We start from the raw sequence: 23574 nt of genomic DNA, 5'->3' as shown, positions 1-23574 counted from the left end.
AGCAGGTGGATGAAGGAAGCTCAGAACTGACTAATGGCTTCCTTCGGCTCATAAGCTGGGATGGGGACCAAGGTAGGCTCATCCCCAAGCTGAGCTCAAACTTCAAGCTAACCTGATCACGAGACCTCAGCTGGGCTGGGGTGAGGGAAGGGATACTGGTCTCCTGGAAATACATTCCCCAGTGGGTACTGGGTTATCATGGGTGAGTTGGGATGACGGCTGTCTAAATCCAGGCCCCAGCCGAATCAAGCTTGGGATCATTTCCTGCCCATCCTTACTTCCATTCCCAAAGAGCTCAGGCTCTGCGTCCCGGGACGCTGGGCCGGTCCTTCGCTGACTCCTCCCCAGACAACGCTGTCCCTGATGAGCCCCCACCTCCTACCTGTGCCAAGAGCTCCTCTTGATCTGTCTTGACTCCAAATCGTGGGATGCTGGTGTTCACGCTTCCGGTGTGCACCAGCTTTTTCAACCCTGTGATCTGAGACATGGGCTGAGACAGTCGTACCACGGGGGGCGGCTGCTGCTGGAAGGCTCTCTGCCGTGGTGTGGGTGATGGGATCTCCATTTCATTCTGCTTGTCTGTCAAAGACCAGGTAACCGCCCGTGAGACCCCCTTCCCAAGGAGGCTTCCCCACATCCCTGGCCATGTCCTCAGACGTCTCACTTGAATATGAGGCAATCCTCCTGGGGGTAATATTGGTCTCTTTTCTGAGGCTGGAAGCCAGGACACACATAAGAAAATTTCTGGGAGGTGGTGGGCTGGAGTGGGGATCTTAGAGATGATCCTGAGTACCTTCCGACTGGTGCTCAGTTTGGGCCACAACATGGTATGAGACATGAGGAGGTGGGAGGGGGGTCCCAGAGTGAGCTGATGCTGACCCTGGATAGCCAGGGGACCTTCTTGGCTAGGGAGGACATCCCTATGATGGTCCAGAGTGTTGGTAGGAAGGGGCATCGTGGGTAGATGGGAGGGAAGGGGGGTCTCTGGGTCCATGACCCCCTCTACCCTTGGCGCCAGACTCAGAGACTCTTCTTGAGCTTCAAAGGCTTCTGAGGGCCAGGCAGACCCACCCCATTATGACCTTGGAAGACCTAATTTGCATGGGACCCTCCCACTGGTTGCATCCTCAGAATTCTGAGACATGCCAAACCCTCACTATTGTGGGGAGGCTTAAATTCTGAACCCCCCAGTTCTGAAACATCTTTGTTTTGTTTTGTTTCTTTGTTTTTTGTTTTTGAGACAGGGTTTCTCTGTATAACTTTGCGCCGTTCCTGGAACTCACTCTGTAGCCCAGGCTGGCCTCGAACTCAGAGATCCGCCTGCCTCCGCTTCCTGAGTGCTGGGATTAAAGGTGTGCGCCACCACCGCCCAGCCTGAAACATTTTTGACAGAGTCATACATAGCCCAGGCTGGCCTGGGATTCTCCTGCCTCAGCCTCTTGGTCTTTTGAGTGCTGGGATTTTACAGGTGTGCTCCACCATCCCAGCTTTCTTTTCTTAAAGTTTTTTTTTTTTAAATTAATGAATTAGTGAATTAATTAGCCGGGTGGTGGTGGCACACACCTTTAATCCCAGCACTTGGAAGGCAGAGGCAGGCGGATCTCTGTGAGTTTGAGGCCAGCCTGGTCTACAGAGCGAGTTCTAGGATAGCTAGGGCTGTTACACAGAGAAATCCTGTCTCGAAAAATCAAAATTAATTAATTTAATTAGTTGATTAATTTTTTTTGAGACAGGGTTTCTGTGTAGCTTTGCGCCTTTTCCAGATGTTGCATGAATCTTAAAGAGTCTTGTTAATAAAATCAAACCCGAGGCCAGTTATTGGGGTGAATGCTGGAAGACCAGAAAACCAGAACAGGCCACAGCTACCTCACCTTACCAGTTCTGCAGCTGATCCTGTTTCCTCAGACTGGAAGTTTCTGAGTCCACATCCAAATGTATCTCAGCTAAACTGCTGCTCAGAAGCCTAAATGCTTAACCAGCCAAATGCTTCTAGTTTCTGGTCTCCACGCCTTATATATATTTCTGCTTTCTGTCATCACTCCCTGGGATTAAAGGTGTGTGTCACCATGTCTGGCCGTTTCCAATGTGACCTAGAACTCACAGAGATTGGCCTGTGTCTATCTCCTGAGCTACAATTAAAGGCGTATGCTACCACTGCCTAACCTCTATGTTTAAGGTGTGTACGCCACTGACCAGCTTAAGTTTATTATCTTTACTTAAATTCTGCCGGTGGTGGTGGTGGTGGTGGTGGTGGTGGTGGTGGTGGTGGTGGTGGTGGTGGTGGTGGTGGTGGTGCACACCTTTAATCCCAGCACTTGGGAGGCAGAGACAGGCGGATCTCCGTGAGTTCAAGGCTAGCCTGGGCTACCAAGTGAGTTCCAGGAAAGGCGCAAAGCTGCACAGGAAAACCCTGTCTCGAAACCCCCCCCCCAAAAAAAAGTTTCTTTTATGTGTATATATATGCCTGTATGTATGTGCTGCAGGTACCCTGGGAGGCCAGAAGAGGGCATTAGAGTCCCCTGGAACTGGAGTTAGAGGTAGTTGTAAGCTGCCTGACGTGGGTGCTGGGAACCCACACTGAGCCTTCTGCAAGAGCAGGTTCTCACTCTCAACCACTGGGCATCTCTCCAGAGCCTCCTGCTTTTTTTTTTTTTTTCCTTTTTTTTCCAGACAGGGTTTCTCTGTGTAGCTTTGCGCCTTTCCTGGAACTCACTCTGCAGCTCAGGCTGGCCTCAAACTCACAGAGATCCTCCTGCCTCTGCCTCTCTAGTGCTGGGATTAAAAGTGTGCGCCATCACGCCTGATGATATTGATTTACTGTTGTTCTATTTTGTTTTGTTTTTCAAGATAGGGTATCTTTGTGGCTGGCTAGAACTCTCAGAGATCCTCGCCTTAGTCTCCTCTGAGTGCCATGATGAATGGCATGCGCCACCACACTGGCTCAATTTTATTAATTTTTACAAAGTATTTATTTGGCTGGGTGGTAGCGGCACATTCCTTTAACCCCAGCACTCAGGAGGCAGAGGCAAGTGGATCTCTGAGTTCAAGGCCAGCCTGGTCTACAGAGTGAATTCCAGGACAGCCAGGGCTGTAAGAATTTTTTTTTTTTTTACAATTCTCAGACTTAGCATCCTGAGTACTAGGATTATACGCATGAGACATCACACCCTACTCTTTGCCCTACTGTGTGTGTGTGCGCGCTTGGTTTAGTTTTGAGACAGCGTCTTTTTTTTTTTTTTTTTAAAGCCCAGATGGCTTCCAATCAGCTACATAGTGAACTATGACCTTGAAATTCTTCCCCTGCCTTCCCAGAGCGGTGGGATGACCGGCCTGTGCCACCAGGGTAGGTTTATGCTGTGCCGGTAAAGGAGCCCAGGGCTCTGTGCATGCCACGAAGGTGCTCCTCCCACTGAACCACCCTCCCGGACACTCCCGGAGGCTTTTCAGAGTTTAAGAATTCTATCTGAGCCTGGTTTACATATCCAGTTTAGGCCAGCCAAAGCTACACAGCAAAACTTGTCTCAATAAATAAATAACGAAAAATGAGCAAGAACTTTATTTGAATCTTTATGGAGATTTTGATCTTCTATTAACTGTGATCAATCTCCAGTGTTGTTACTCCAACACTGTCCACCTTGGTTTCTTTTTTTTTTTTTTTTTTTGAGACATATGTAGCCTAGCTATCCTGAACTTGCTACATAGACCAGGCTAGCCTTGAATCCTCCTGCCTCTGCCTCCCAAGTGCTGGGATTAAAGGTGTGTGCAACCACCTCCGGCTCGCTCTGCTTTGTTTAAGGTAGTGTCTCTCACTGAACCTGGGGCTCATAGATTTGGCGACATTGCCTGGCCAATGTCTTCATCTACTCAGGACTTGGATTATATGTGCACTCCTGGCTCCTTAAACGGGTGCTAAGGATCCGAATGCAGGTCTTCACACTTGTGAGGCCAGCACTTCCATGGCAGAGCAATTTCTGGGATATTTATAAATAAGGGCTCCACAGAAACTGGGTGGTTTCACTAAGTCTGAGAGAGGGCTCATGAGTGGGGAGCTCTTGAACGCGGTGACCCTTGACCCAGCGCCCCACCCCACCCCATCCCACCTGCTGCCTCTCACTCACCCAGGAATGTTGTGGAAATGTACTCTGAGACCTGGTTTCCCGACCTGCTCATTTCCGACAAGTGTGTGAGTTCACGGTTCAGCATCCTTTTGAACTGAGGAGAAGGAGCCAAGAAAGAATGGGTGATGGGGGGGGTCACCGTGGGGTGCACGTGGATATGAATATGTCAGGACCCTTCCCAGCAAATCCCCAAAGGCTCCACAATTTCTCCACTCAGAGCCCCTGTTAGGCTGCGTGATGGGGGCAACTAGCCTTTCCTGTCCTCCTGGCTCTGGAGGGGGGACTCCCCCAGCTTGGGAGGAGGGGATTCCCAGTGGAGGAGAAGAACAGCGCCCCCCTCCACCAAAGAGGAGGGCCAGGCGCACCTGTGGAAGGGAGGGCTCCTGCTAACCACAGAACCAATACCACACCAGGAGACTCCCGTCACCATGGCGATGGGAGTCTCCTTAGCAACTCCCCCTCCAACCAGCTGCTGAGTCCAGAAAAGGGGGGCAAGTCTGAGGCCCCTTAACCCTCTCCTTCCCGGAGCTACCTCAGGGCCTAGGTGTTGCCAGACATGACCTCAATCCAAAGGTGGAGGTTGGAGGGGAAGGATGGGGGTCTGCTATTCAGCCCCAGCCGAATCTGGGAGGTTACATGTTTCTTAGCTCCCAAGCTCTGGAGAGGAGAGGGTTTGGCCAGCCGTGGGGAATATGAATGAGCCTAGCAAATTCCAGTCCCATCACCTGAGGGAGGGGGTTCCCACCAAAGCCCCCTCTCCTCCTTAGTGGGTAGATGATGTACAAATGGGTGGAATATACCCCCAAATGGGTTTGGGGGTCCCCTCCTGTCCCCCCACGTCCCTTCACACAGGCGTCTTCTGTGACATTGGGCTTGGAGCAGAAAGGGCATTTGCTCCCCACCCCCAGCACCCCACAGCAGGGACAGACTGTCGTATGGGCAAGGCAGAGGGGTAGCAGACAGGAGGGTGACCCACACGTGCGAGGGTGGTCACTCTTCTCAGTACTACCCAGAGACCCTGGACACAGACACAATCTCACACAACTGCACAGAATCCCAAAGTGTCCCCAATCTATCTATCGCCACACAGCTCAGATGCACCAACTGAAAGGTACACACCCCAATAAGCAGTCATTGACATTTGGGGGTCACACACCCCAAGAAACATCAAATGAACCCCAACACAATATCTGGTCCATTCCAGGACCAGGCAGGACACCCAGCCATCAGAGACACATGCACATCCAGGTATAGGTCAGTCACACCCAGCCAGAGAGACACCTTCCCCAGTGAGACTCCCACATACACACACTTACACACAGACACTGCCATCCACGCCCAGCCCTGGGTCACACACACAGAAACCATGAAGCATGTTACACGGCCCACCCATCCATGTACACAGCTGCAGCCAAGTGCCCATCCCATGAGGTCAGAGGTCCCCGATGGACAATGTCCACTCCCCCTCACCCCAACCCTGCATGCCCCTACCTGGTCCCACCAGCCCACCAGCCAGGGCTTGGAGCAGGTCTCGCAGAAGAAGTCAACCAGAGGCATGTTGGAAGCTCAGCTCTGGGCTGGCAAACAGGTAAAGTAGGGCTTGGCTGAGTCCCTGGGTCAACGATGCCTGGGGACCAGGGGCAAGAGAGGGGGGAGCTGGGCAGGTGGGGGCAGTGTCCACGGGGAGCTGCGGAGGGGCCCGGGCCAGCCCAGCAGGACTGGGGGCCCCTCCCCTCCGCGCTCCGAGCAGCAGCCCTGGTTACATGGTCTGCCAGCCCCTGGTCATGGTGGGTCCCTCTGCAGCAGAGGCCGGAGGCAGTGGGGGACCCGTGCCCATGGGGACCGGCAGGGTGAGTGTCCTGGGGAGGAAAGCTGTGAGGAGGCTCGGGGCTGGCTCCGTATGTGCACTGGTGTGTGTGTGTGTGTGTGTGTGTGTGTGTGTGTGTGTGTGTGCTCGCGCGCGCGCTCACTGCGGTACTGGAGGCTGCACTTGCAGTCAGGTGGTGCTGGGGGTGGGGGGGCGTTAAAGGGGCATCAAGCCCATGGGCCTCAGTCCGGACCCGGAGGAGGCTGCTGAGGGAAGGCAAGGGGGCCCTCAAGCCTCTCTGAGGACACATCTTATCCAGGGACAGGGACAGATATAGAAACATACTCCACACCACACACATGCCTTGAGACACACTGTCCTCAAACCAGACACTAAATACAGCCAGACACCCAAATGCTTTCAGACACACACACACACACACACACACACACACACACACACACACACACACACACAAAAGCCAAAGCTTCATGGCCACAATAAAGCCCTGGTTGCACATTTAAACAGTACACAAAGGTCCTCAATCCCACTTCTTTCAAGAGCCCACAGAGAGGAACAATTGCCCAGGACCCGACACACTTAAGGTGCAAATCAACACACATTATCACAGGAAAACACGTGCAAGAACGTGTGTACTCTCACACACGCACACACTTTTAGAGATAGTTTAACCCATCCTCAGGGACACGTTTGTCCTTGAACTCCTTTTTCCAGACAAGCCTCCACCCACAGAGATAGATGCATTCCTGAAGAACGCCCCCACCTGCACACTCACTTCCTGATAGACACCCGCCCACAGGGGCAGCACAGCTCCCAGAAGCCTCATTCAGATGGTCCTGCCTACTGAATGGTGCCCCCTGGGGCTGGGCCATTCACACTCCACACAGCTGGACAGGGAAGCCCTAGGTCCTCCCCTCACAATGCCTAGAACTTGTGAAAATCAGAGGCTCTCAGGTTCAAACCAGACCAAACTCACACCCTCAGATCCCTCCAGCACAGCCTGAACACCCATGGTACACTACCTGACTACTTACGCACAACTACAACCTTCTGAGGGCACACACCTGCACACAACCCCTCAGAATGACTCCAAACATACTTGCAAATGAGTAGTCAAAAAAGCCAACAGCCATACAAGCTGGAAGCCAGGGATACACACAACCACACAACCTGCACGAGAGACAATCATCTGTAAAAACTATGTACAACTAAATCAACCCCCACCCCCCCCAGCGGGCTCCTCAGCTCCAAGGAGAGCCTAAGTTACAAGCTACTTGTGTGTTTTTTCTGAAGGCACAGTCAAATGCCAGCCCCGGTGCCGTACATCAGAGCTCAGCCCTGCTCACCACCCGAATTTGGTGGCATTCACTCTACTTCCCTACCCAGTAATTGGTTCTGCCACACTGGACCTGCTAAACCTGCATCTTTCAGAGACCGTGCACTAGGGTAAGCACATAGGTCCTGTCACGGAATTGGGTCCACCCATGGATTCACATTACCCCTGCAGCCCTGCCTAGAAATTTGCCCACCCACACCAGGGGATTAACTCTGCCCACCATATCACCCATTCTGAAGGATTCAGGCCGCTCATTGGCCCAATCCACAAGCTTCACCCTGGCGACTGGCTCCATCCACCCCAAACATTCACCCTGCCCAGTCATCCCTCCATCTCACAAGCTTCACCTGCCCACTGGCCCCACCCACCCCGTCACCCTGCCCACTGGTCCCGCCCACCCACCAAGATTTAGCCAGCCCATCAGCCCTCTCCATCGAGGATCCTAGCCCTGTTCACCCCAGGTTCACCCAGCCCTCCAGGCAGAATTGGCGGCTCGCCGGCCCCGCCCACCTTGTGCGAGGCCATCTCGCTGACAGAGCGGTAGGTCTGCATGGTCTCCAGCTGCTCCAGACACCAGTCTAGCTCTTCCAGGGTCTCCCGGGCCAGCTGCTGGCACGTCTCCTCTGAGAAACGGGCGGGCGTCCAGGGAAGTGACCCAGGGGGCTCCCCGGCAGTCTCCCACCCCAGTGATGAGGGTCCACCCAGGGCGAGGGGCCTTTTCCCACCTCTAGGCTTAGCTACCTGACAGCGTGGCCTTGCAGACAGCGGGTGGGCCGCCCAGTGGGGACCGCCTGCAAAAAAATGGGACTCCAATGTCAGCCTGGGTTCTCTCAGAATCAGCTCCCTCTCCATGAGTAACACCGTTTTCCCTGGTTCTGAACTCACAGACTATCAGAGCCTGAATTTGTCTTTTGTGAGGCAGTCTCTGCTGAGGCTGGCCTCAGACTCATTATGTAGCCTTGATCCTCATAATCCCACCTTCTCGGGCGATGGGACTGCAGACGGGTACCACTTTCCCCTGTGTATTGAGTACAGGGGATAGAACCCAGGGCTTCATGCATGTGAGGCAAACTGAGCCCCAGTCCCAGTTATTTTTTGTTTATTTTTGTTTAAATTCTGGCCTTTGAACTATGCCCAGCCCAAGAGCCCACACAGAGGAAGGACATGGAGGCTCAAATGGGTGAAAGTAGATTCTTTGCAGGTGGCAGTGTCTGAAACAGGGCCTCGCTGTAGCACAGGCTGGCCTGGAACTGGGATCAGCTTGCCTCAGACCCCCCCTGAGTACTGGGACGGCAGTGAAGGCTGCCACATCTGGCTGGAACCGCATTTCAATAGTTTACACTGTTGACCTGTGGGAGGACCAGAGCCTGGGTTTTCAAATTTCCTGTTCTCCCAGCCTCCTCAAGCTTCTGAGGATGGGCATTGCTACCCCCAAGGACTGGTAACGCCCAGACACCCCTCTGTCCTAAGATAAGAAGAGCTGTCTGTCCTCTTGTTTTTTTAAGGCAGGGTCTGACTGTGTAGCCCTGGCTGGCCTGGAACCCACTATGTAGCCCAGGCTGGCCTGGAGAGCAGAGAGCTCCTCCTGCCTCTGCCTCCAGAGTGCTGGGATTAAAGGTGTGCACCACAATGCATGTCCTGTACCAATTTTATTTTTTAAGATTTATTTATTTATTATTTGTTTGTTTATTTATTTATTTATTTATTATGTATACAATGTTCTGCCAGCATGTATGTCTACAGGCCAGAAGAGGGCACCAGATCTTATTACAGATGGTTGTGAGCCACCATGTGGTTGCTGGGAATTGAACTCAGGACCTCTGGAAGAACAGTCAGTGCTCTTAACCTCTGAGCCATCTCTCCAGCCCCCCCAATTTTATTTTTGACTGTGTGTCCTTGTGCACTGTGAATGTAAGTGCCCTCGAAATCCAGAAAGAAGCACTGGATCCCCTAGAGCTGGCAATAAATAGGTGGTTGTAAGCTGCCCCTCGTGGGTGCTGAGACCTGGATTCAGACCCTCTGCAAGAGCAGTGCTCAGTCTCAACCGTTCAGCCATCTCTCCAGCCCTCATACCTGTGTTTTTAATTTATTTACTTTTGTTTTATTTTCCTGCATGTGTGTCTGTGTGAGGGTGTCAGATCTCAGGTTACAGACAGTTGTGAGCTGCCACGTGGGTGCTGGGAATTGAACCCAGGTCCTCTGGAACAGCAGTTAGTGCTCTTAACTGCTGACCCATCTCTCCAGCCCCTATCCCTATTTTTTAAGAAACTTTTTTCACATTTATCATGAGGATGGGGGGACACGAAGGCCACAGTGCACACGTGAAATTCAGATGACAGTCTGAGGGAGTCAGTTCTCTATCCACTGTGTGGGTTCTGGGGGTTGAACTCAGGCTGTCGGGTTTGGCAGCAATCCCCTTTCATCAGGAGAGCCAGCTTGCCTCACTTGAGCCGTCCTTATTTACTGAGCATATACTAAGTACAGGCAATGTTCTAACACTGTCTGCATGCTTTCTTTCGGTTACTCACAGACGCTTTCTAATCAAAGCCTTTCTACAGCTTTCCTTTTTCAGAAGAGAAGCACAGGCAACCCCCAACTGCCGGATGTCTAGCAAGTTGGTGTCACAACCTAGAGCCTAGGGCTGGAGCTGGAACCTGGAGCCTGACCTCCGACCATCCATGAAGGCCTCTAGGCCTTTGTTCCTAGAAGAGCGGTTCTCTGACTTGGAAGTGTTGCTTCAATAGAGGGTTCAAGTTCTGGCTGGCCTGAGGTCGCAGCGCAGAGCTGAAAGCGGAATCCAGCTGTTCTTTTTTGTTTTTCTCCACTTTGAGACAAGGTCTGGCATAGCCCAGGCTGTCCTGAAGCTCCCTATGTAGCCAAGGATGAACTTGAACTCTTGTTCTTCTGCCTCCATTTCCTGAGTACTAGGATTTAGGTGTTTTGGGGGTGCTAGGGTGGAACCCCGGGCTTCCTGAGTACTAGGCCAGCCCTCTGCTCATTGAGTCCATCCCCATAGCTCCTCCCACATCTCATGAGCCTGGGCGCTGGGGACTCAGCTCCACTTACTTGTTGCTGGGGATGGGCACATTGGTTAAGAGGGAGAAGTTGCTTCGAACGCTGCGGAGACTGGCCAGCACCTGTGGTGGGGGACAGCCGTAAGGAGAGGCGTCTGCCTTCAGGGACCAGGCTAGCCCCTTGTCCCGTGAGGGGAGGAGGTCTCACCTGAGCAAACGGAGTCACAATGAGGTCTTCGGCATGCCTGAAAGTAAGAACGGGGGAGGTGAGGGCCAGGTCTTCAGGGGGGACACTGCGGGGTCAGGACTAGCAGCGAGAAGACAGGACGAGGCACCAGCAGGAACATCCCACAGGGGCCCCAGAGCGGGAAGCGTACACACAGGAAGTGGGGTCCAGAGAGGAAAGGGGTAAATGGGGGGCCCATCCCGATAGGGGCTTATAAGCAAGCGAGGGCTAGAGGGGGTCCCTGGAGTGCTAGAGAGACAACTTCGCAGGGCTGGGCTGGGCACACAGCTCGGTGGCACAGCCATGCCCACCACATGTTACTTCCTGAACCATTCCCAGAACCAAATGACAGAGAAAAGAATGAAAACTAAAAAGAGCCAGTCTGCACCGTATGCTTGCAATCTCAGCTACTCAGAGGGCTGAGGCAGGAGGATCACAGTCTGAGGTTAGCTTGCCCGCTCATGGAGCTGGAGCTCAGTTGGTAGATGGCTTGCCTAGCGTACAGGAAGCTTTGGGTTCAATCCTCAGCACCACATACATAGGGCATGGTGGTATACGTCTGCAATCCCAGCACTCAGGCAGTGGAGGCAGGAGGATCAGGAATTTGAGGATAGCTTCAGCTACGTAGGAAGTCTGAAGCCAGCCTGGGCTACAGACCCGTCTACAGTCAGAGGAGAGGGAGAGCCAGACTCGAAGGCAACCAATGATTGGGTATGAGCAGAGCTGGTGGGCACAGCTGAACTTCATGATCTTGTAAGTTCTGTGTCAGGGGGAAAGGACTGCTTACCCTTCAGTGGGGAGGACAGTGTGTGTGGGCTGAGCAAACAGGGGGGTGGGTGCCCCACTCTGCTGGGGAGGGCGGCTCGTGGCAGGGCCAGGCCTAGGGGATCTGGTGAGGAGGGCAGGGTGTGCTCACGCTTCGCTGGTGACCGATGAGTTCCTGGACATAGTCTTGGGTGACATGTCATAGTCACTGTCTGAGCGATAGAGAAAGGACTCTCGGCGCTGGCTGGTGGCCGCCCCAGCATGCAGCACAAGCCCCGGGCTCGCCTGCGAGTCCAGAGGGCTGCGGCCGGGGGATGGTGTCGGCCCATTTTCTGCATCCAAGCTGCAAAGGAGAGAGGGAAGAGGAGTCAGGGGGGCTGAGATGGTGCTGGCGAGGTCAAGAGGTGTGAGGGAGACAGAGGAGGTTTGTGGCAGAGATACAGGGAGACGGGAAAGGGGAGACAGATCGGTTTATCAACGTTTACCTCACACTACGCAAGCGTGAGGACCTGGGTTCAGTCCTTGAAGGTAGCGCACCTTACTTTTATTTTCTACACACGCACGCACGCACGCACGCACACAACTAGTGTGCTTGCTCACACGGTAATCTCAGCAGCACTTGGGAGGCCGCAGCAGCAGAGTATTGCCATGAATTTGAAGCAAATCTAGGTATACGGTCTAACCCTGTCTAAGGCCAATTAATTAAAAATCTGAAGGGCCACTGCGATGGGCTCATCCTCTGATCGCCACCCCGACACCTTGCACTTTTGCCCACACATGTCCACACAAAATAAATAAGAATGTATTAGTTATAAAAAACTCAGGTGGAGAATTCTGGAGTTGTCCCAATAGCTCCCGGTCCCAGTGCCCATACAGGGAATCCAAAGAAAAGCATTGTGGGCTGGCAGGACGCTACGGGCGAAATGCCAGCACTTAGGAAGGGCTGTGTGAAGATAAACCTTGGCTTTGGCTCTAGCTTTAGCAAACCAAGGTGACCTTGAGTTCATTGGCAAGACCACATCTTTCAAGAAAGTCTTGGCCAGGTAGTGGCGGCTCACACCTTTAATCCTACCACTCAAGACGCAAAGGCAGGCGGATCTCTGAGTTCAATGCCAGCCTGGTCTAGAGACCAGGACAACCAGAGTTACACAGAGAAACCCTGTCTTCAAAAACCAACCAACCAACCAAACAAACAAACAAACAAACAAACAAACAAGTTTTTTAAAAAAATCAACCAAGGGGTTGAGCGGTGGTGGCGCACACCTTTAATCCCAGCACTCGGGAGGCAGAGGCAGGTGGATCTCTGTGAGTTCGAGGCCAGCCTGGGCTACAGAGCGAGTTCCAGGACAGGCAGGGCCACACAGAGAAACCCTGCCTCAAACAAAACAAAACAAAACAGTCACCCGAGGGACTGGAGACATGACTCAGCAGCACAGGCCGCTCTTGCAGAGGACCTGGGTTTGATCCCCAGCACCTACAGGATCACAACTGTCTGGAACTCCAGTTCCTGGGATCCGATGCCTTGTTTTGGCCTCTGCAGGTATCAGGCACATACATGGTGCACAGATATACATGCAGGCAAAACACTCATAAGTTAAAAAATACGTTTTTTTTTGTTTTTTTTTTTAAGTAAAATTTTATTGAGAGGGGCTGGAAAGAAGGCTCAGTGGTTAGGAGCACTGGCTGCTCTTCCAGAGGACCCGGGTTCAATTCCCATCACCCACATGGCAGCTTACAACTGTCTGTAACTCCAGTCCCAGAGGATCTGACACCTTCACATCAGTGCACATGAAATAAAGTTAATTAAACTTTAAAAAAAAAATTATTGAGGGACTTGGCTGACTAAAGACAGAAAAACCATTGAAAAGGCCATAGGCCAAAGCTGGACAAAAATGTTTATAGTAGCTGTCAGCTACCAAACACAAAATAACCAGACAATCCAGCAACCGATGAGTTGATACAATGCAGCAAACTGTGGAATAGTATACACCATGGGGAAAAAATGGATGATTGACATACAAAACTTGAGTGTGTCTATTTATCTGTTTGTGTTCATGGGTGCACACTTGTGAGTGTGTGCTATGGCCCATGTGGTGGTCGGAGAACAACTTGAGGAATCAGCTCTTTGCTTCTACCGTGTGGATCCTGGGGATCGAACTCAGGTCCTCCCATCTGACGGCTAGTCCCCCACCTGCTGAGCAACCTCTCAGCCTCTGGGCTCAAATGAATTGTGTTAACGTGACAAGGAGGAGGTGATGGCTCAGTGCATACATCTGCTGTGCAATCAGGAGAAACCGAGTCCCAGTCTCAGCACCTACGCAAAAGCTAGGTGCAGCGGCATGCACCTGCGGGGTCTGCAACCCCAGGGCCGGCGAGCAGACACAGGCAGGGCCTGGCGGCTTAATGGGCACCCAGTGCAGCCAAACCGCACCTCCATAATACAGATCCTTGTCTCAAAAGATAACATGGAGAGTAACAGAAGACACCAGATGTTGACCTCAGACCTCTAGACACACCCGGGCACATGTGCCCACCCACCCCATATACACGATACACACAAATACATACACAAAAGAAAAAGATAAAACTGTAACATATTCACGCCGCATTACACATGTCGTTACACAGAACTAGCCCGGCAGAGTGGGGCACAGCTGTCATTCCCGCACTGGGAGGCTGAGGCAGGAAGATGACAAGTATAAAGTCAGCCTGGACTGCACACCTAGTGAGACCCTACTGAGAAACTCAAAGCCCAGGGCAGTGCTAAAGCACTCGCCTTTGAGGCCCTGGGTTCTATATCTGGCGTTGAAAGATGATCTCACTCAGGCCAGTGAGACAGCTGGGGCGGTGGCGGCTGTAAAGGTGTTTGCCACCAAACTGACACTGAGGTTTTATTCTTAGGACCCACATAGAGGAGAGAGAGACTCCTAAAAGGTGTCCTCTGACCTCCACACACTCCTCGGCATGTACACACACACACACACACACACACACACACACACACACACACACACACACACACTGTGTTTAAAAATAAAAGCTGAGCATAGTAGCACACTCCTTTAATCCCAGGCAGAGGCAGGCAGATCTGAGTTCGAGGCCAGCCTGGTCTACAGAGCGTGATCCCAGACAGCCAGGGATACAGTGAAACCTTGTCTTGAAAAAAGATCAAATAATCAATTAAAAAAGAAAAAAAGAAAACAAACCCTGAAGGCTTTTTTCAAGTTCACAGATGAACTTCAGCCTTTGAAGACGATGCTCATCGGTGAGCACCTCCCTGTCAAGTGCATGGTGCAAGCTGATGCCTCTCTCCGCTGCATCCACTGCATGTCTCCAGCCACTGTTGCTGAGTCCAGACTGATTTTTAGACTCGGCAGGTTGGTCTTCAAAGAATGATATATCTTGGGCACAGAACACCAGTCTAAATGTGGAACTGACTTCCACTTTCTTTTTCTTTTTTCCTTCTTACTTTTGTTTTGTTTTGTTTTGGGTTTTTTGAGAGGGTTTCTCTGTGCAGCTCTGGCTGTCCTGGAATTTGCTCTGTAGATCAGGCTGGCCTCAAACTCACAGAGATCCACCTGCCTCTGCCTCCCGAGTGCTGGGATTAAAAGTGTGCACCACCACCGCCTGGCCTGACTTCCATTTTCAAAAACAGTTTTTATTACTTTTTACTTGTTTCTTTACTGTGTGAGAAAGGGTGCTGGTGCCGTGGCCGTTTGGAGGTCCGAGGACTTGCAGGAATCACTCTTCTACCACGTGGGCCCTGGGGATGGAGTCAAGTCTTTACCAGTGAGCCATCTGGCCACCCTACTTCTCCTATCCTCGCTGTCTGCCTCCTCCTGCTAAAATGCTTTGCACACACTACTGACCATTTATTTCTGCACCATTTCCTGAGGGGGTCCTGGTAAAATCCCAGAGAACATGCAAACTGAGGCACAGTGTCCGTGGGTCCTTGGGAGCCTCGCTGCCTGATGACCACAGCCTGAGTTTGCTCCCACTGAGGACCCCCAACCCTTGGGCCTCTACACAGGGGCTCAGGCTGCTGTTTAGGGAGGATGAGACCCACACAGACGCCGAGAAGGCTCTCGGCTGGCATCCTGGTGGCCAGTCTGCTGCCCCTAGGGAAGCAGCGCACGTCAGTAGGAGCGCAGGGGCCTTCGTGGTAAGCAGATGGTCCCCTGGGTACCGCTGTTTGCGCTTAGGCCTGAACGTCCCCTGAGCCGAGGGCAGGCACAGGGGACGGGACTGGGCTGTTGAACTAAGCCTGGGGAGAAACAGGGAGTCAGCTAATCCTAGACTGCAACCAAGCACAGAGACCTCAGTTTGCTCCCTGGGACTTCCATCCCGGAAGAAGAGACGTGACGTTCACAGCTGTCCTCTAACCTCCACATGGCTACTGTCAAGCCCATGCCCACAAAATACGAATGTATGGAAAAAAGACCCCTGCCTCTCCTGTCTGTCATTGGAGGAGCCCCAAAGTCAGCCAGAGAAATCTCAACAGGAGTAGAAGTCACAAACTACACTGAGGGAGGCGCGGAAGCTGGTGCCATAGCCACCCGCCCAGGCAGCATGGGTACAGTGACCTGCTCTAGACTCTCGCCTCCACCTCGGGAGGCCACATAGTCAGGTACCAGCCACAGGGAGACCTGCGTCTGGACCGCCAGCAGGGGCATGGGAGACAGGCCAGGCCCGGCCACAACACATGCCCGGCAGGCTAGCTCTGGGAAGAAGACAGGATGCTCGGGTCTCCCTCGCCACACAGTCTCGCCCAATCAGGGAACTTCAGGTTCAGGGGCTGACCCTGTCTCAAAAAAGTAAGGTGAGAGCCGGACAGTGGTGGCACACGCCTTTAACCCCAGCACTCGGAAGGCAGAGGCAGGTGGATCTCTGTGAGTTCGAGGCCAGCCTGGGCTACAGAGCCAGCTCCAGGACAGGCACCAAAACTACACGGAGAAACCCTGTCTCGGAAAACAAAAGCAACAACAAAAAAAGTAAGGTGAGGAGCCGGTGATACAGCTCAGCAGTAAAGGTTCAGTCCCCAGGACCCGAACAGTGGGAAGGGAGAATGCGTGTGCCACCTCAGGAAATAAAAATAAATAGATAAATGTAATCATACAAAAGAACCCAAACACAAACAAATGCTATTAAGTGCCCCATGCTGGGTGCTAAAATACGTCCACATATGCATCATTATCCCATTTTCTAGGCCAAAACCCCCAAAAACTGACAATAAGGAGGTCAGAGAGGATGTGTGGGGCTGGGGCTGGGCTCAGTGGTAAGGGGGCTGCCTGGCATTCCCCAAGCTCTGGCCTCCATCCCCAGCACTCCAAGGGGCGGAGGCAGGCGATCAGCTCGTCAAGGTCACCCTCAGCTACACAGCAAATTAGAGGCCAGCTTGGCTACTAAACAAACAAACAAAACGGCTGGATAATTCGGTCAGGGTGGCTTTGAACCTGGGGCTGCTGGGCTCTGCACTCTGGGGGTAGAAACAGAGGACCAGCCTGCTGCCTCCCAGGCTCCTTGCCTGTCTCCACCTGATTGCCTTGGAGGAAGTACCAGGAAGCCTCTGTGGAAAGGACTGGTTTACTCTGTGAAGGTCACCGGGAGGTTGAGTGTCAGCTCTGGCAATCGTCTGCGGCGGGTTCACCGTGCCAGGTGCCACTGATGTTTGTGGGACTGGGTGTCAGGTCTTGGAGCATATGATCGGTCTAGGGCAGGGGATTCCTGTGTGTCCATGCCTGTCACGCAGAACTACGCAGGAGGGAGGAACAGGTGTCTGTCCCATGCTCCTGTGACCTCCTGAGAAAGCCCCACATAGACACTGTGGCTGTCCCTGACCCAAGTGGTTATGAAGTGTGTGTGTGTGTGTGTGTGTGTGTGTGTGTGTGTGTGTGTGTGGTCTTTCCTGCCTGCAGGAATGTGTGAAGAGGCTTGGAGGGGTTTGGGTGACCATGGCTTCCTGGGGAAAGCGAGGTGCAGACCATGCTGTGGAGGGGTGTTCGGTAGGTGTTAACATCTGTGATCGTCTGTCATGGTCATGGGTCCCTTGTGGGTTCTCCCAGTGCCTTGACTAACCCGGAGACCCCGACACGTCTAGAATAGCAAACACCTGTGACCCAGCTTAACCCAAATGTGGGTGTGGCCACGTGTGTGCTCGCTGGACACAGCGTGTCTGTGTCCATCAAGGTATCTGACCAGACTGTGCAGCGAGGCAGGGAAGACTTCCCAACTTAAAGGTCACTTCCTGGCCACAGCTCTATCCACCCAGTTCAGAATGCCCTCTGGGTATTCAGACACTTTCCCTCACCTTCCCCCACACACCAGGGCTTGCTTGCAGTCAGCCCAAGCTGGGGGGAGCTGTGTGTGGGGAAACCATGTAAGGCCTCAGGGACCTGGCTCTGGGCCACTGGCTTGGGAATGGAGCCCAGGTGAGGTGACAGGCTGGACACCCACATTTGCTGCCAGGGCGAGTGCTAGATACTCGGGCTGAGGGGAACGGAAAGAGCCAAGGAACCCCAACCCTGAACAGACAGGTCGAGGTAGAAACTAGCACCCATTTTTGGAGCCCTACCATGAGCAGGCACCCACATTTTGAAGGGTAGGGCAGGGGGCAGGGTCCCTAGCTAGATGTGGGAAGTTACTTAGGGGACTCCCCGAAGGCTGGCTACTCTGGAAAGGGTCCTCTTTCCCCAAACAGGCAAGAGCACCTTCGGGTCACAAAGAAAGTCAACTGGCTGCAGGCCACCCACCTGATACATCTGCCAGGAGGGTGTCGTAGAGTGTCCTCCTCGCTGAAGGAGAAGAGGCTCAGTGACTCTGGTCCCAGGGGCAGTGCCAGGGCCGGGGGTCGGGGCCGGGCCCGGGGTGCTGCACTGGAGCGCATGGGAGCCAAGCGCCGCCGTCGGGGCCGGCATTGGGGACCAGCTGCTGCACTGGGGGTGTGCGGCGGCGGCGTTGCAAGCCAGGCCTGAGGAGCCAGCGATCGCCGGCACCGCCTCCACACTTGTGTCCTAGCCCCTGGCACCACCCATGTGGCCCCCCGAGGGACACGATCCCGGGTGCTCGCGTCCTCCTCACGGGTGTGTGTCCGCAGCGCCTCCCTCCCTCCTGCAGAAGGGCCCTGTGAAACCGGGCGCCCACTTCCCGCCGGTCCCTCCCCGGGCTTTAGGGACGCCCGGGGCTCCGGTTTCCCCGGCTCCTAGCCCGCGGCCCTCCCCTCTGCCCCGGCCCCGCCTTCCACCCCTCCCTGGCCTGACGTCGAGCTGTGCCACCTCCAGGTCTCAGATCGCCACCAAGCGCCCGCGGGGGAACCAGACACACCCCAGAGGGCGGAGTGCGAGGCTGGGTGAGCAAGACCCTAGGGAGGGACAAGGTGACAGATGCTGGGAGGTGGGGATGGGGAGTGGAAGGGGAAACAAGGGGGCGGGCACAGAATCAAACCAAGGGACCCTTAGGTCCCCCGCACCTTGCCCCATCCCAAAGGCCAGGCCTCGCCTCTGCTTTCCCCGCCCACTTCTTGCCCAGTGCCCAGGGTGACTTCCAACAGTCTGTCCTAAACAAGTATGTGTAGAGAACAGGGCGCAGGGCTGGCAGGGAGGAGACCCAGCGAAAACCTGGGCCGACCTCCAGACTACCACAAAGTTCGGTCTCCAGGAGAAAGGGATGTTTGGAAGGCACACCGGATGTGGTTTCTAGGCCTGGCTCCCTCAGGCTTCCTGTCCCCACAGCCCATCACACTCTGGCCAAGCAACCATCCATCATCCCTCATGGCACAAGGTGGCATCACTACCAAAAAAGACCCAGGGGAGGGACTGGTGACACGCAGGGAGGCAGAGCTGGGGAGAGGTGGAGCAGAGTCAAACCTGCCCCCACAAGGCAACAGGACAATGTCATCCCACAGGCTGTTAGAGGCTAGAACTCAACACAAACGTGTTCCCAAGTGTGGGAGCTCAAACCTGCAACCTGAGCATCCTGGGTCAGCCTGAGCTACAGAGCAGCACTGTATAGTCATGGACTACACATCTCAGCTAGTAGAGTGCCTGCCTAACACACACACACACACACACACACACACACACACACACACACACACACACAGAGGGCTTGGCCTGACCTGGGATGGTGTGCTGTGACTATAACCCTAGCACTCAGGAGCGGCAAGAGGGTCAGAAGTTCAAGACCATCCTTGGCTAGACAGTGAGCTGGAAGCTAGTCTGGGTTACATGAGACTGTGTCTCAAAACAAACTCCGAACACAGAAAACCACATCTGGAGCGATGGCTCATTTCATTGGTTGAAAGCACTGGCTGCTCCTCCAGAGGACCTGGGTTCAATTCCCAGGATCTACATGGAGGCTCACAACCATTTGGAGGGGATCCCATGTCCTCACCTGGCCTCCAAAGGCACCAGGTGCACACATGGCACACACCAGGCACACTCATATACATAAAAATGATTTAAAATTAAAAATAAAAAAGCTAAGTAAAAAAAAATCAAAATAAAAACAAGAAAGAAAGAAAGGAAAGGAGGAAGAAGAGAGGCATGGTGGCACACACCTTTAATCCCAGCCTGGTCTACACAGTGAGTTCAGGCTAGCCAGAGCTGAGCAGTCAGACTGAATTTGGCTCCCAGCACCCACACCGAGTGGCTCACAACTGCCTCTATCTCCAGGTCCAGGGGACCCAGCATTCTCTTCTGGCCTCCACAGGCACCCGAACTCATGCGCACACCTAAGTGCACATAACTTAAAAGATAAATCTCATATTTATGCTTATGTGTGTATGAGTGAATGAGGCACTGAGCACAGGGCTTTGGGCCTCTGCAGCGGAGGTACCGGGTGTGTGGGCCCCAGGGTGTGATGTGGTACTGGGAACTGATCCTCAGCAAGTGCTCTCAGCCCCTGAACCATCTGTCCTGTCCCTAAAAAGGAAAAGAAAAGAACACAAGTCCCGGGGTCACAACGGATGCTGGGTTGGCCTCCAGTCCCCCAAGGGATTACCACAGCTTCAAGTAAGCACAGGAAGTGGGAGAGACCCTGCGTTTATTGAGCACCTACTGCATGCCCTATCAGATTTCTCCACAGCAACCCTGGAGGGCAAGATGATTTTTATCTCTATCTCAAACGGAAGAGGAAAAGCCAGGCTGCTGTAAGCCCCCTCTCCAAGCCCAACGGACAGCCATGCTGGCTAGCCAAGAAGGGCCTCGAACCCGTGGCTGGAGAGGCGTGCACTCACCCGGCACACGCCTGGCGGCCCCAGTCTTGCACACTGCCACGGAAGAGCCGCAGGCGTCTGTGCGGCGTGGAGGATGTGCTGCAGAAGAACGCAGAAGCCGCAGAGGGCCCGGGCAGGAACGCGTCGTCCTCGGCCGCCACCTCCAGGCAGGCGGCCGTGCGCGGCTCACGGCTGCGACCCCGGGCCCGCAGCGCCATGCGCCTCCCGCCGCTTCGGCCCTTCCGGCTGCGCTCGGGCCGCCCTCGGGGCGGAGCCCGGCCGGGGCGCCTCAGACCTCAGGAAGCCCAACCACCTTCCTCCAAGGCGCGCCGCCGGGGTGGCCACAGATCCCCAGATGTCCCCCCTTTTCCCAGCACCGTCGTTGTTCTCTGAGACATCCCACTCCCAACAGGGTAGACCAGGATTCTCAGAGTGCACCCACAAATCCGGGTGGTGCTCTGAGAGCCCAATGGGGCCCCTCAGACACCAGCCACTGACACAGCCACTCAGGTTGACTATTGACTAATTTTTTGGGGGATGGGGGGGGGTGGTAAAGCCGGGTCTCACTGTGTACTTCTGGTTAGTCTGAAACATGAGACCAAGCTGGCCTCGAACTCACAGAGATCTACCTGCCTCTGCCATGCAATTCGGGGATTAAAAGTGTGCGCCACTATGGGCGGGCAGCAGCTTAGATTTTTTTTCCAGAACTCTCCTAAGGCACGCAGATCCCCAGCCCCCCTTGACTCGCCTCCCACAGGCAAAGGCAACGTCCGTCCGCAAGCCAACTGGATCCTCCAAATCCCAGAGTCCATCACTTATGTCAGGAAGTATCTCCACATTCCCTGCATGTCCCTCCACCCTGCGGGGGCTCCACCGCAGATCCCCCAAAGTGCTGAGACCCTAACAAGCTTAGGGCTATCTCCGGACACAAGGCGCGTGTGCAAACCACGGTGACACTCCCACATGCTGAGGGATCCCAAAGGCACCCGGGTGTAAGTAGGCTAACCCGTGGCTCTTGGGCCAGTCCTAGACTTTAGTCTTGCTTTATATTATCTATTTACTGTTCACTATTTTATTAGTGTGTGTGTGTGTGTGTGCACTCCCACTTGTGAGAGTGCACACGAGCGCACATGGCATAGTGCACATGTGGAGGTGAAAACACAATCTTCAGGAGTCAGCCTGCTTCCGCCGTGTGGGTCCCAGGGACTGGATTTGGGGAGGCAGACTTGGCGGCAACCGTCTTTACCCACTGAGCCACCCCACCGGCCCCAGTCCCAGATTCTAGGGCATAATCTGACACACCTACAGTCTTGGAAACGCCTCAGAGTGCCACCAATAGTTCCCGTTCTTCTGCCTGCCGAGGCAGTCTCACGCAGTCCAAGCTGACCTTAACCTTGCTATGTGGCAGTCTGAGTTTAAACTCCTAATCCCCCTGCCTCCACCTCCTCTAGCGCTGGGATTGCAGGCATGAGACCCCATGCCCAGTATATTTGGTGCTGAGGATGGAGCCTAGGCAGGCGCGGTATCATCTGAGCCACACTCATAGTGTTCCTTCTACCTCCTAAGAACCCCAGAAAGCCAGGCATAGTGGCTCACGCCCTTAATCTGGGCACTCTGGAGACAAAGGGGGGCAGATGTGTGTGAGTTCAAGGCCAGCCTGGTCTACACTGCAAGTTCTAGACCAGCCTGGGCAACGTAGTGAGGCCCTGTGCTGAGAGACAGGGACACAGAGACAGACAGACACAGAGAGAGAGAGACAGAGAGAGCAACCCTAGAGGCCAGGACTATCCGCAGCCCCTATACACGTCTAAGGCTCCATCAAGTCCTGCTCACCCTACTTCGTGACTAGGTCCCCCACAGTTCACAAGGTAGCCCCAAGAATCCAACCTGCTCCTGGAGGCAGGCCCAGCAGAACACAGAGGATGACCATCTGGGATCCCAGATATAACTGCAGAGCCTCAGCAGTGGGACCCAGTGGGGCCCAGAAAAGCCCTTTGGGTGACGATGAGGAAAACAGTCAGCGGGTGGGGGACTTGAATATAGCCAGCCACCTGCTTAAACCGCCTCCCTGTCCTCCAGGAGCTCAGGCTGGCTGCGAACTCCAAATGCACCTGCCTTGGCCTCTTGGTGCTGACATTACAGGCATGTACATCTCACCCGGCAAGATGCTTGCTCAGTATCCGAAAGGAGCAGGGAGTCGGGTACAGCGCTTTCTGTCCAGAGTTATTGGCACTCGTGCCACAGGGCCCAGAGACAGACAGGCTAAACTCAAGCCTTAGTTTTACCATCACTTTATCCACTTGACTTGAAATCACTTTCACAGAGCCTCAGTTTGCCCAGCTGTAAAGTAGGTGCAATAAACGTATCTGACGCTGGACTAGGGCTGGGCTGGGCTCAGCTGGTGGGGGGGGGCTTGCTTAGTACACACAAAGCCTGGGTTACACACACACACACACACACACACACACACACACACACACACGCACAGCCCAGTGCTATTCCAGAGCTCCAGAGGTAGAGACAGAAGGATGGAGGTCTTAAACTACTTAAGAGTTCAAGGCCAGCCTGGGCTACATGGTTCAAAAGACCCAGGAACATTTAGATGTGGTGCAGACTTGCAGACTTAATCAATAGCTACAGCTGTTATTATCTGAGAAGATGTTTGCTGTTTCCTAGTGTGCAAGCCGAGGGCGATTGCATGTGACCCTGATGGTCATAGCGAGCGCCTGGCCCTTCCTTCCTTCCTTCCTTCCTTCCTTCCTTCCTTCCTTCCTTCCTTCCTTCCTTCCTTCCTTCCTTCCTTCCTTCCGTGATAATTTGTGTTCTGACAAACAAAGCTTGCCTGGAGATCAGAGGGCAGAGCTAGCCACCAGTTAACCTTAGAGGCCAGGCAGTGGTGCACACCCCTTTAATCCCAGTACTTGGGAGGGTCAAGCCTTTGATCCCAGCGCTCAGGAGGTGGAGAGAGAGGAATATAAGGAGGGTGGAGACAGGACCTCACCCCACTTTTTGGTCTGAGGATTCGTAAAGGTAAGAAGTCGCTAGTGACTGCTGCTCTGCTTCTCTGATCTTTCAG

The 23574-nt window shown here is 53.8% G+C and overlaps 1 protein-coding gene across 15 annotated transcripts in view; it reads right to left on the bottom strand.

Annotated features, from left to right (window-relative positions):
* Positions 1–23574, bottom strand: part of Pde4a (phosphodiesterase 4A) — a 69773-nt gene that overhangs the window by 11841 nt on the left and 34358 nt on the right. For 9 of the 15 annotated variants that reach the window (XM_076575783.1, XM_016005549.3, XM_076575781.1 and 6 more), the window contains 7 exons: positions 11439–11630; positions 10505–10541; positions 10349–10419; positions 8024–8073; positions 7793–7905; positions 4119–4212; positions 383–579 (listed from right to left, as the gene is read on the bottom strand). In XM_076575783.1, the coding sequence (XP_076431898.1) occupies positions 383–579; positions 4119–4212; positions 7793–7905; positions 8024–8073; positions 10349–10419; positions 10505–10541; positions 11439–11485 (609 nt within the window). In that variant the 5' untranslated portion in view covers positions 11486–11630. Of the gene's footprint in view, positions 1–382; positions 580–664; positions 1093–4118; positions 4213–5609; positions 6098–7792; positions 7906–8023; positions 8074–10348; positions 10420–10504; positions 10542–11438; positions 11631–18036; positions 18513–20519; positions 20732–23574 lie in introns of those variants that run through there. The other 6 variants (XM_042280496.1, XM_006987017.4, XM_016005550.3 and 3 more) reach the window with 6 other exon arrangements.

This window comes from Peromyscus maniculatus, chromosome 7 (genome assembly GCF_049852395.1).
Source record: "Peromyscus maniculatus bairdii isolate BWxNUB_F1_BW_parent chromosome 7, HU_Pman_BW_mat_3.1, whole genome shotgun sequence".
NCBI lineage: Eukaryota > Metazoa > Chordata > Mammalia > Rodentia > Cricetidae > Peromyscus > Peromyscus maniculatus.
This window is presented reverse-complemented; position numbering and strand designations above follow the sequence as displayed.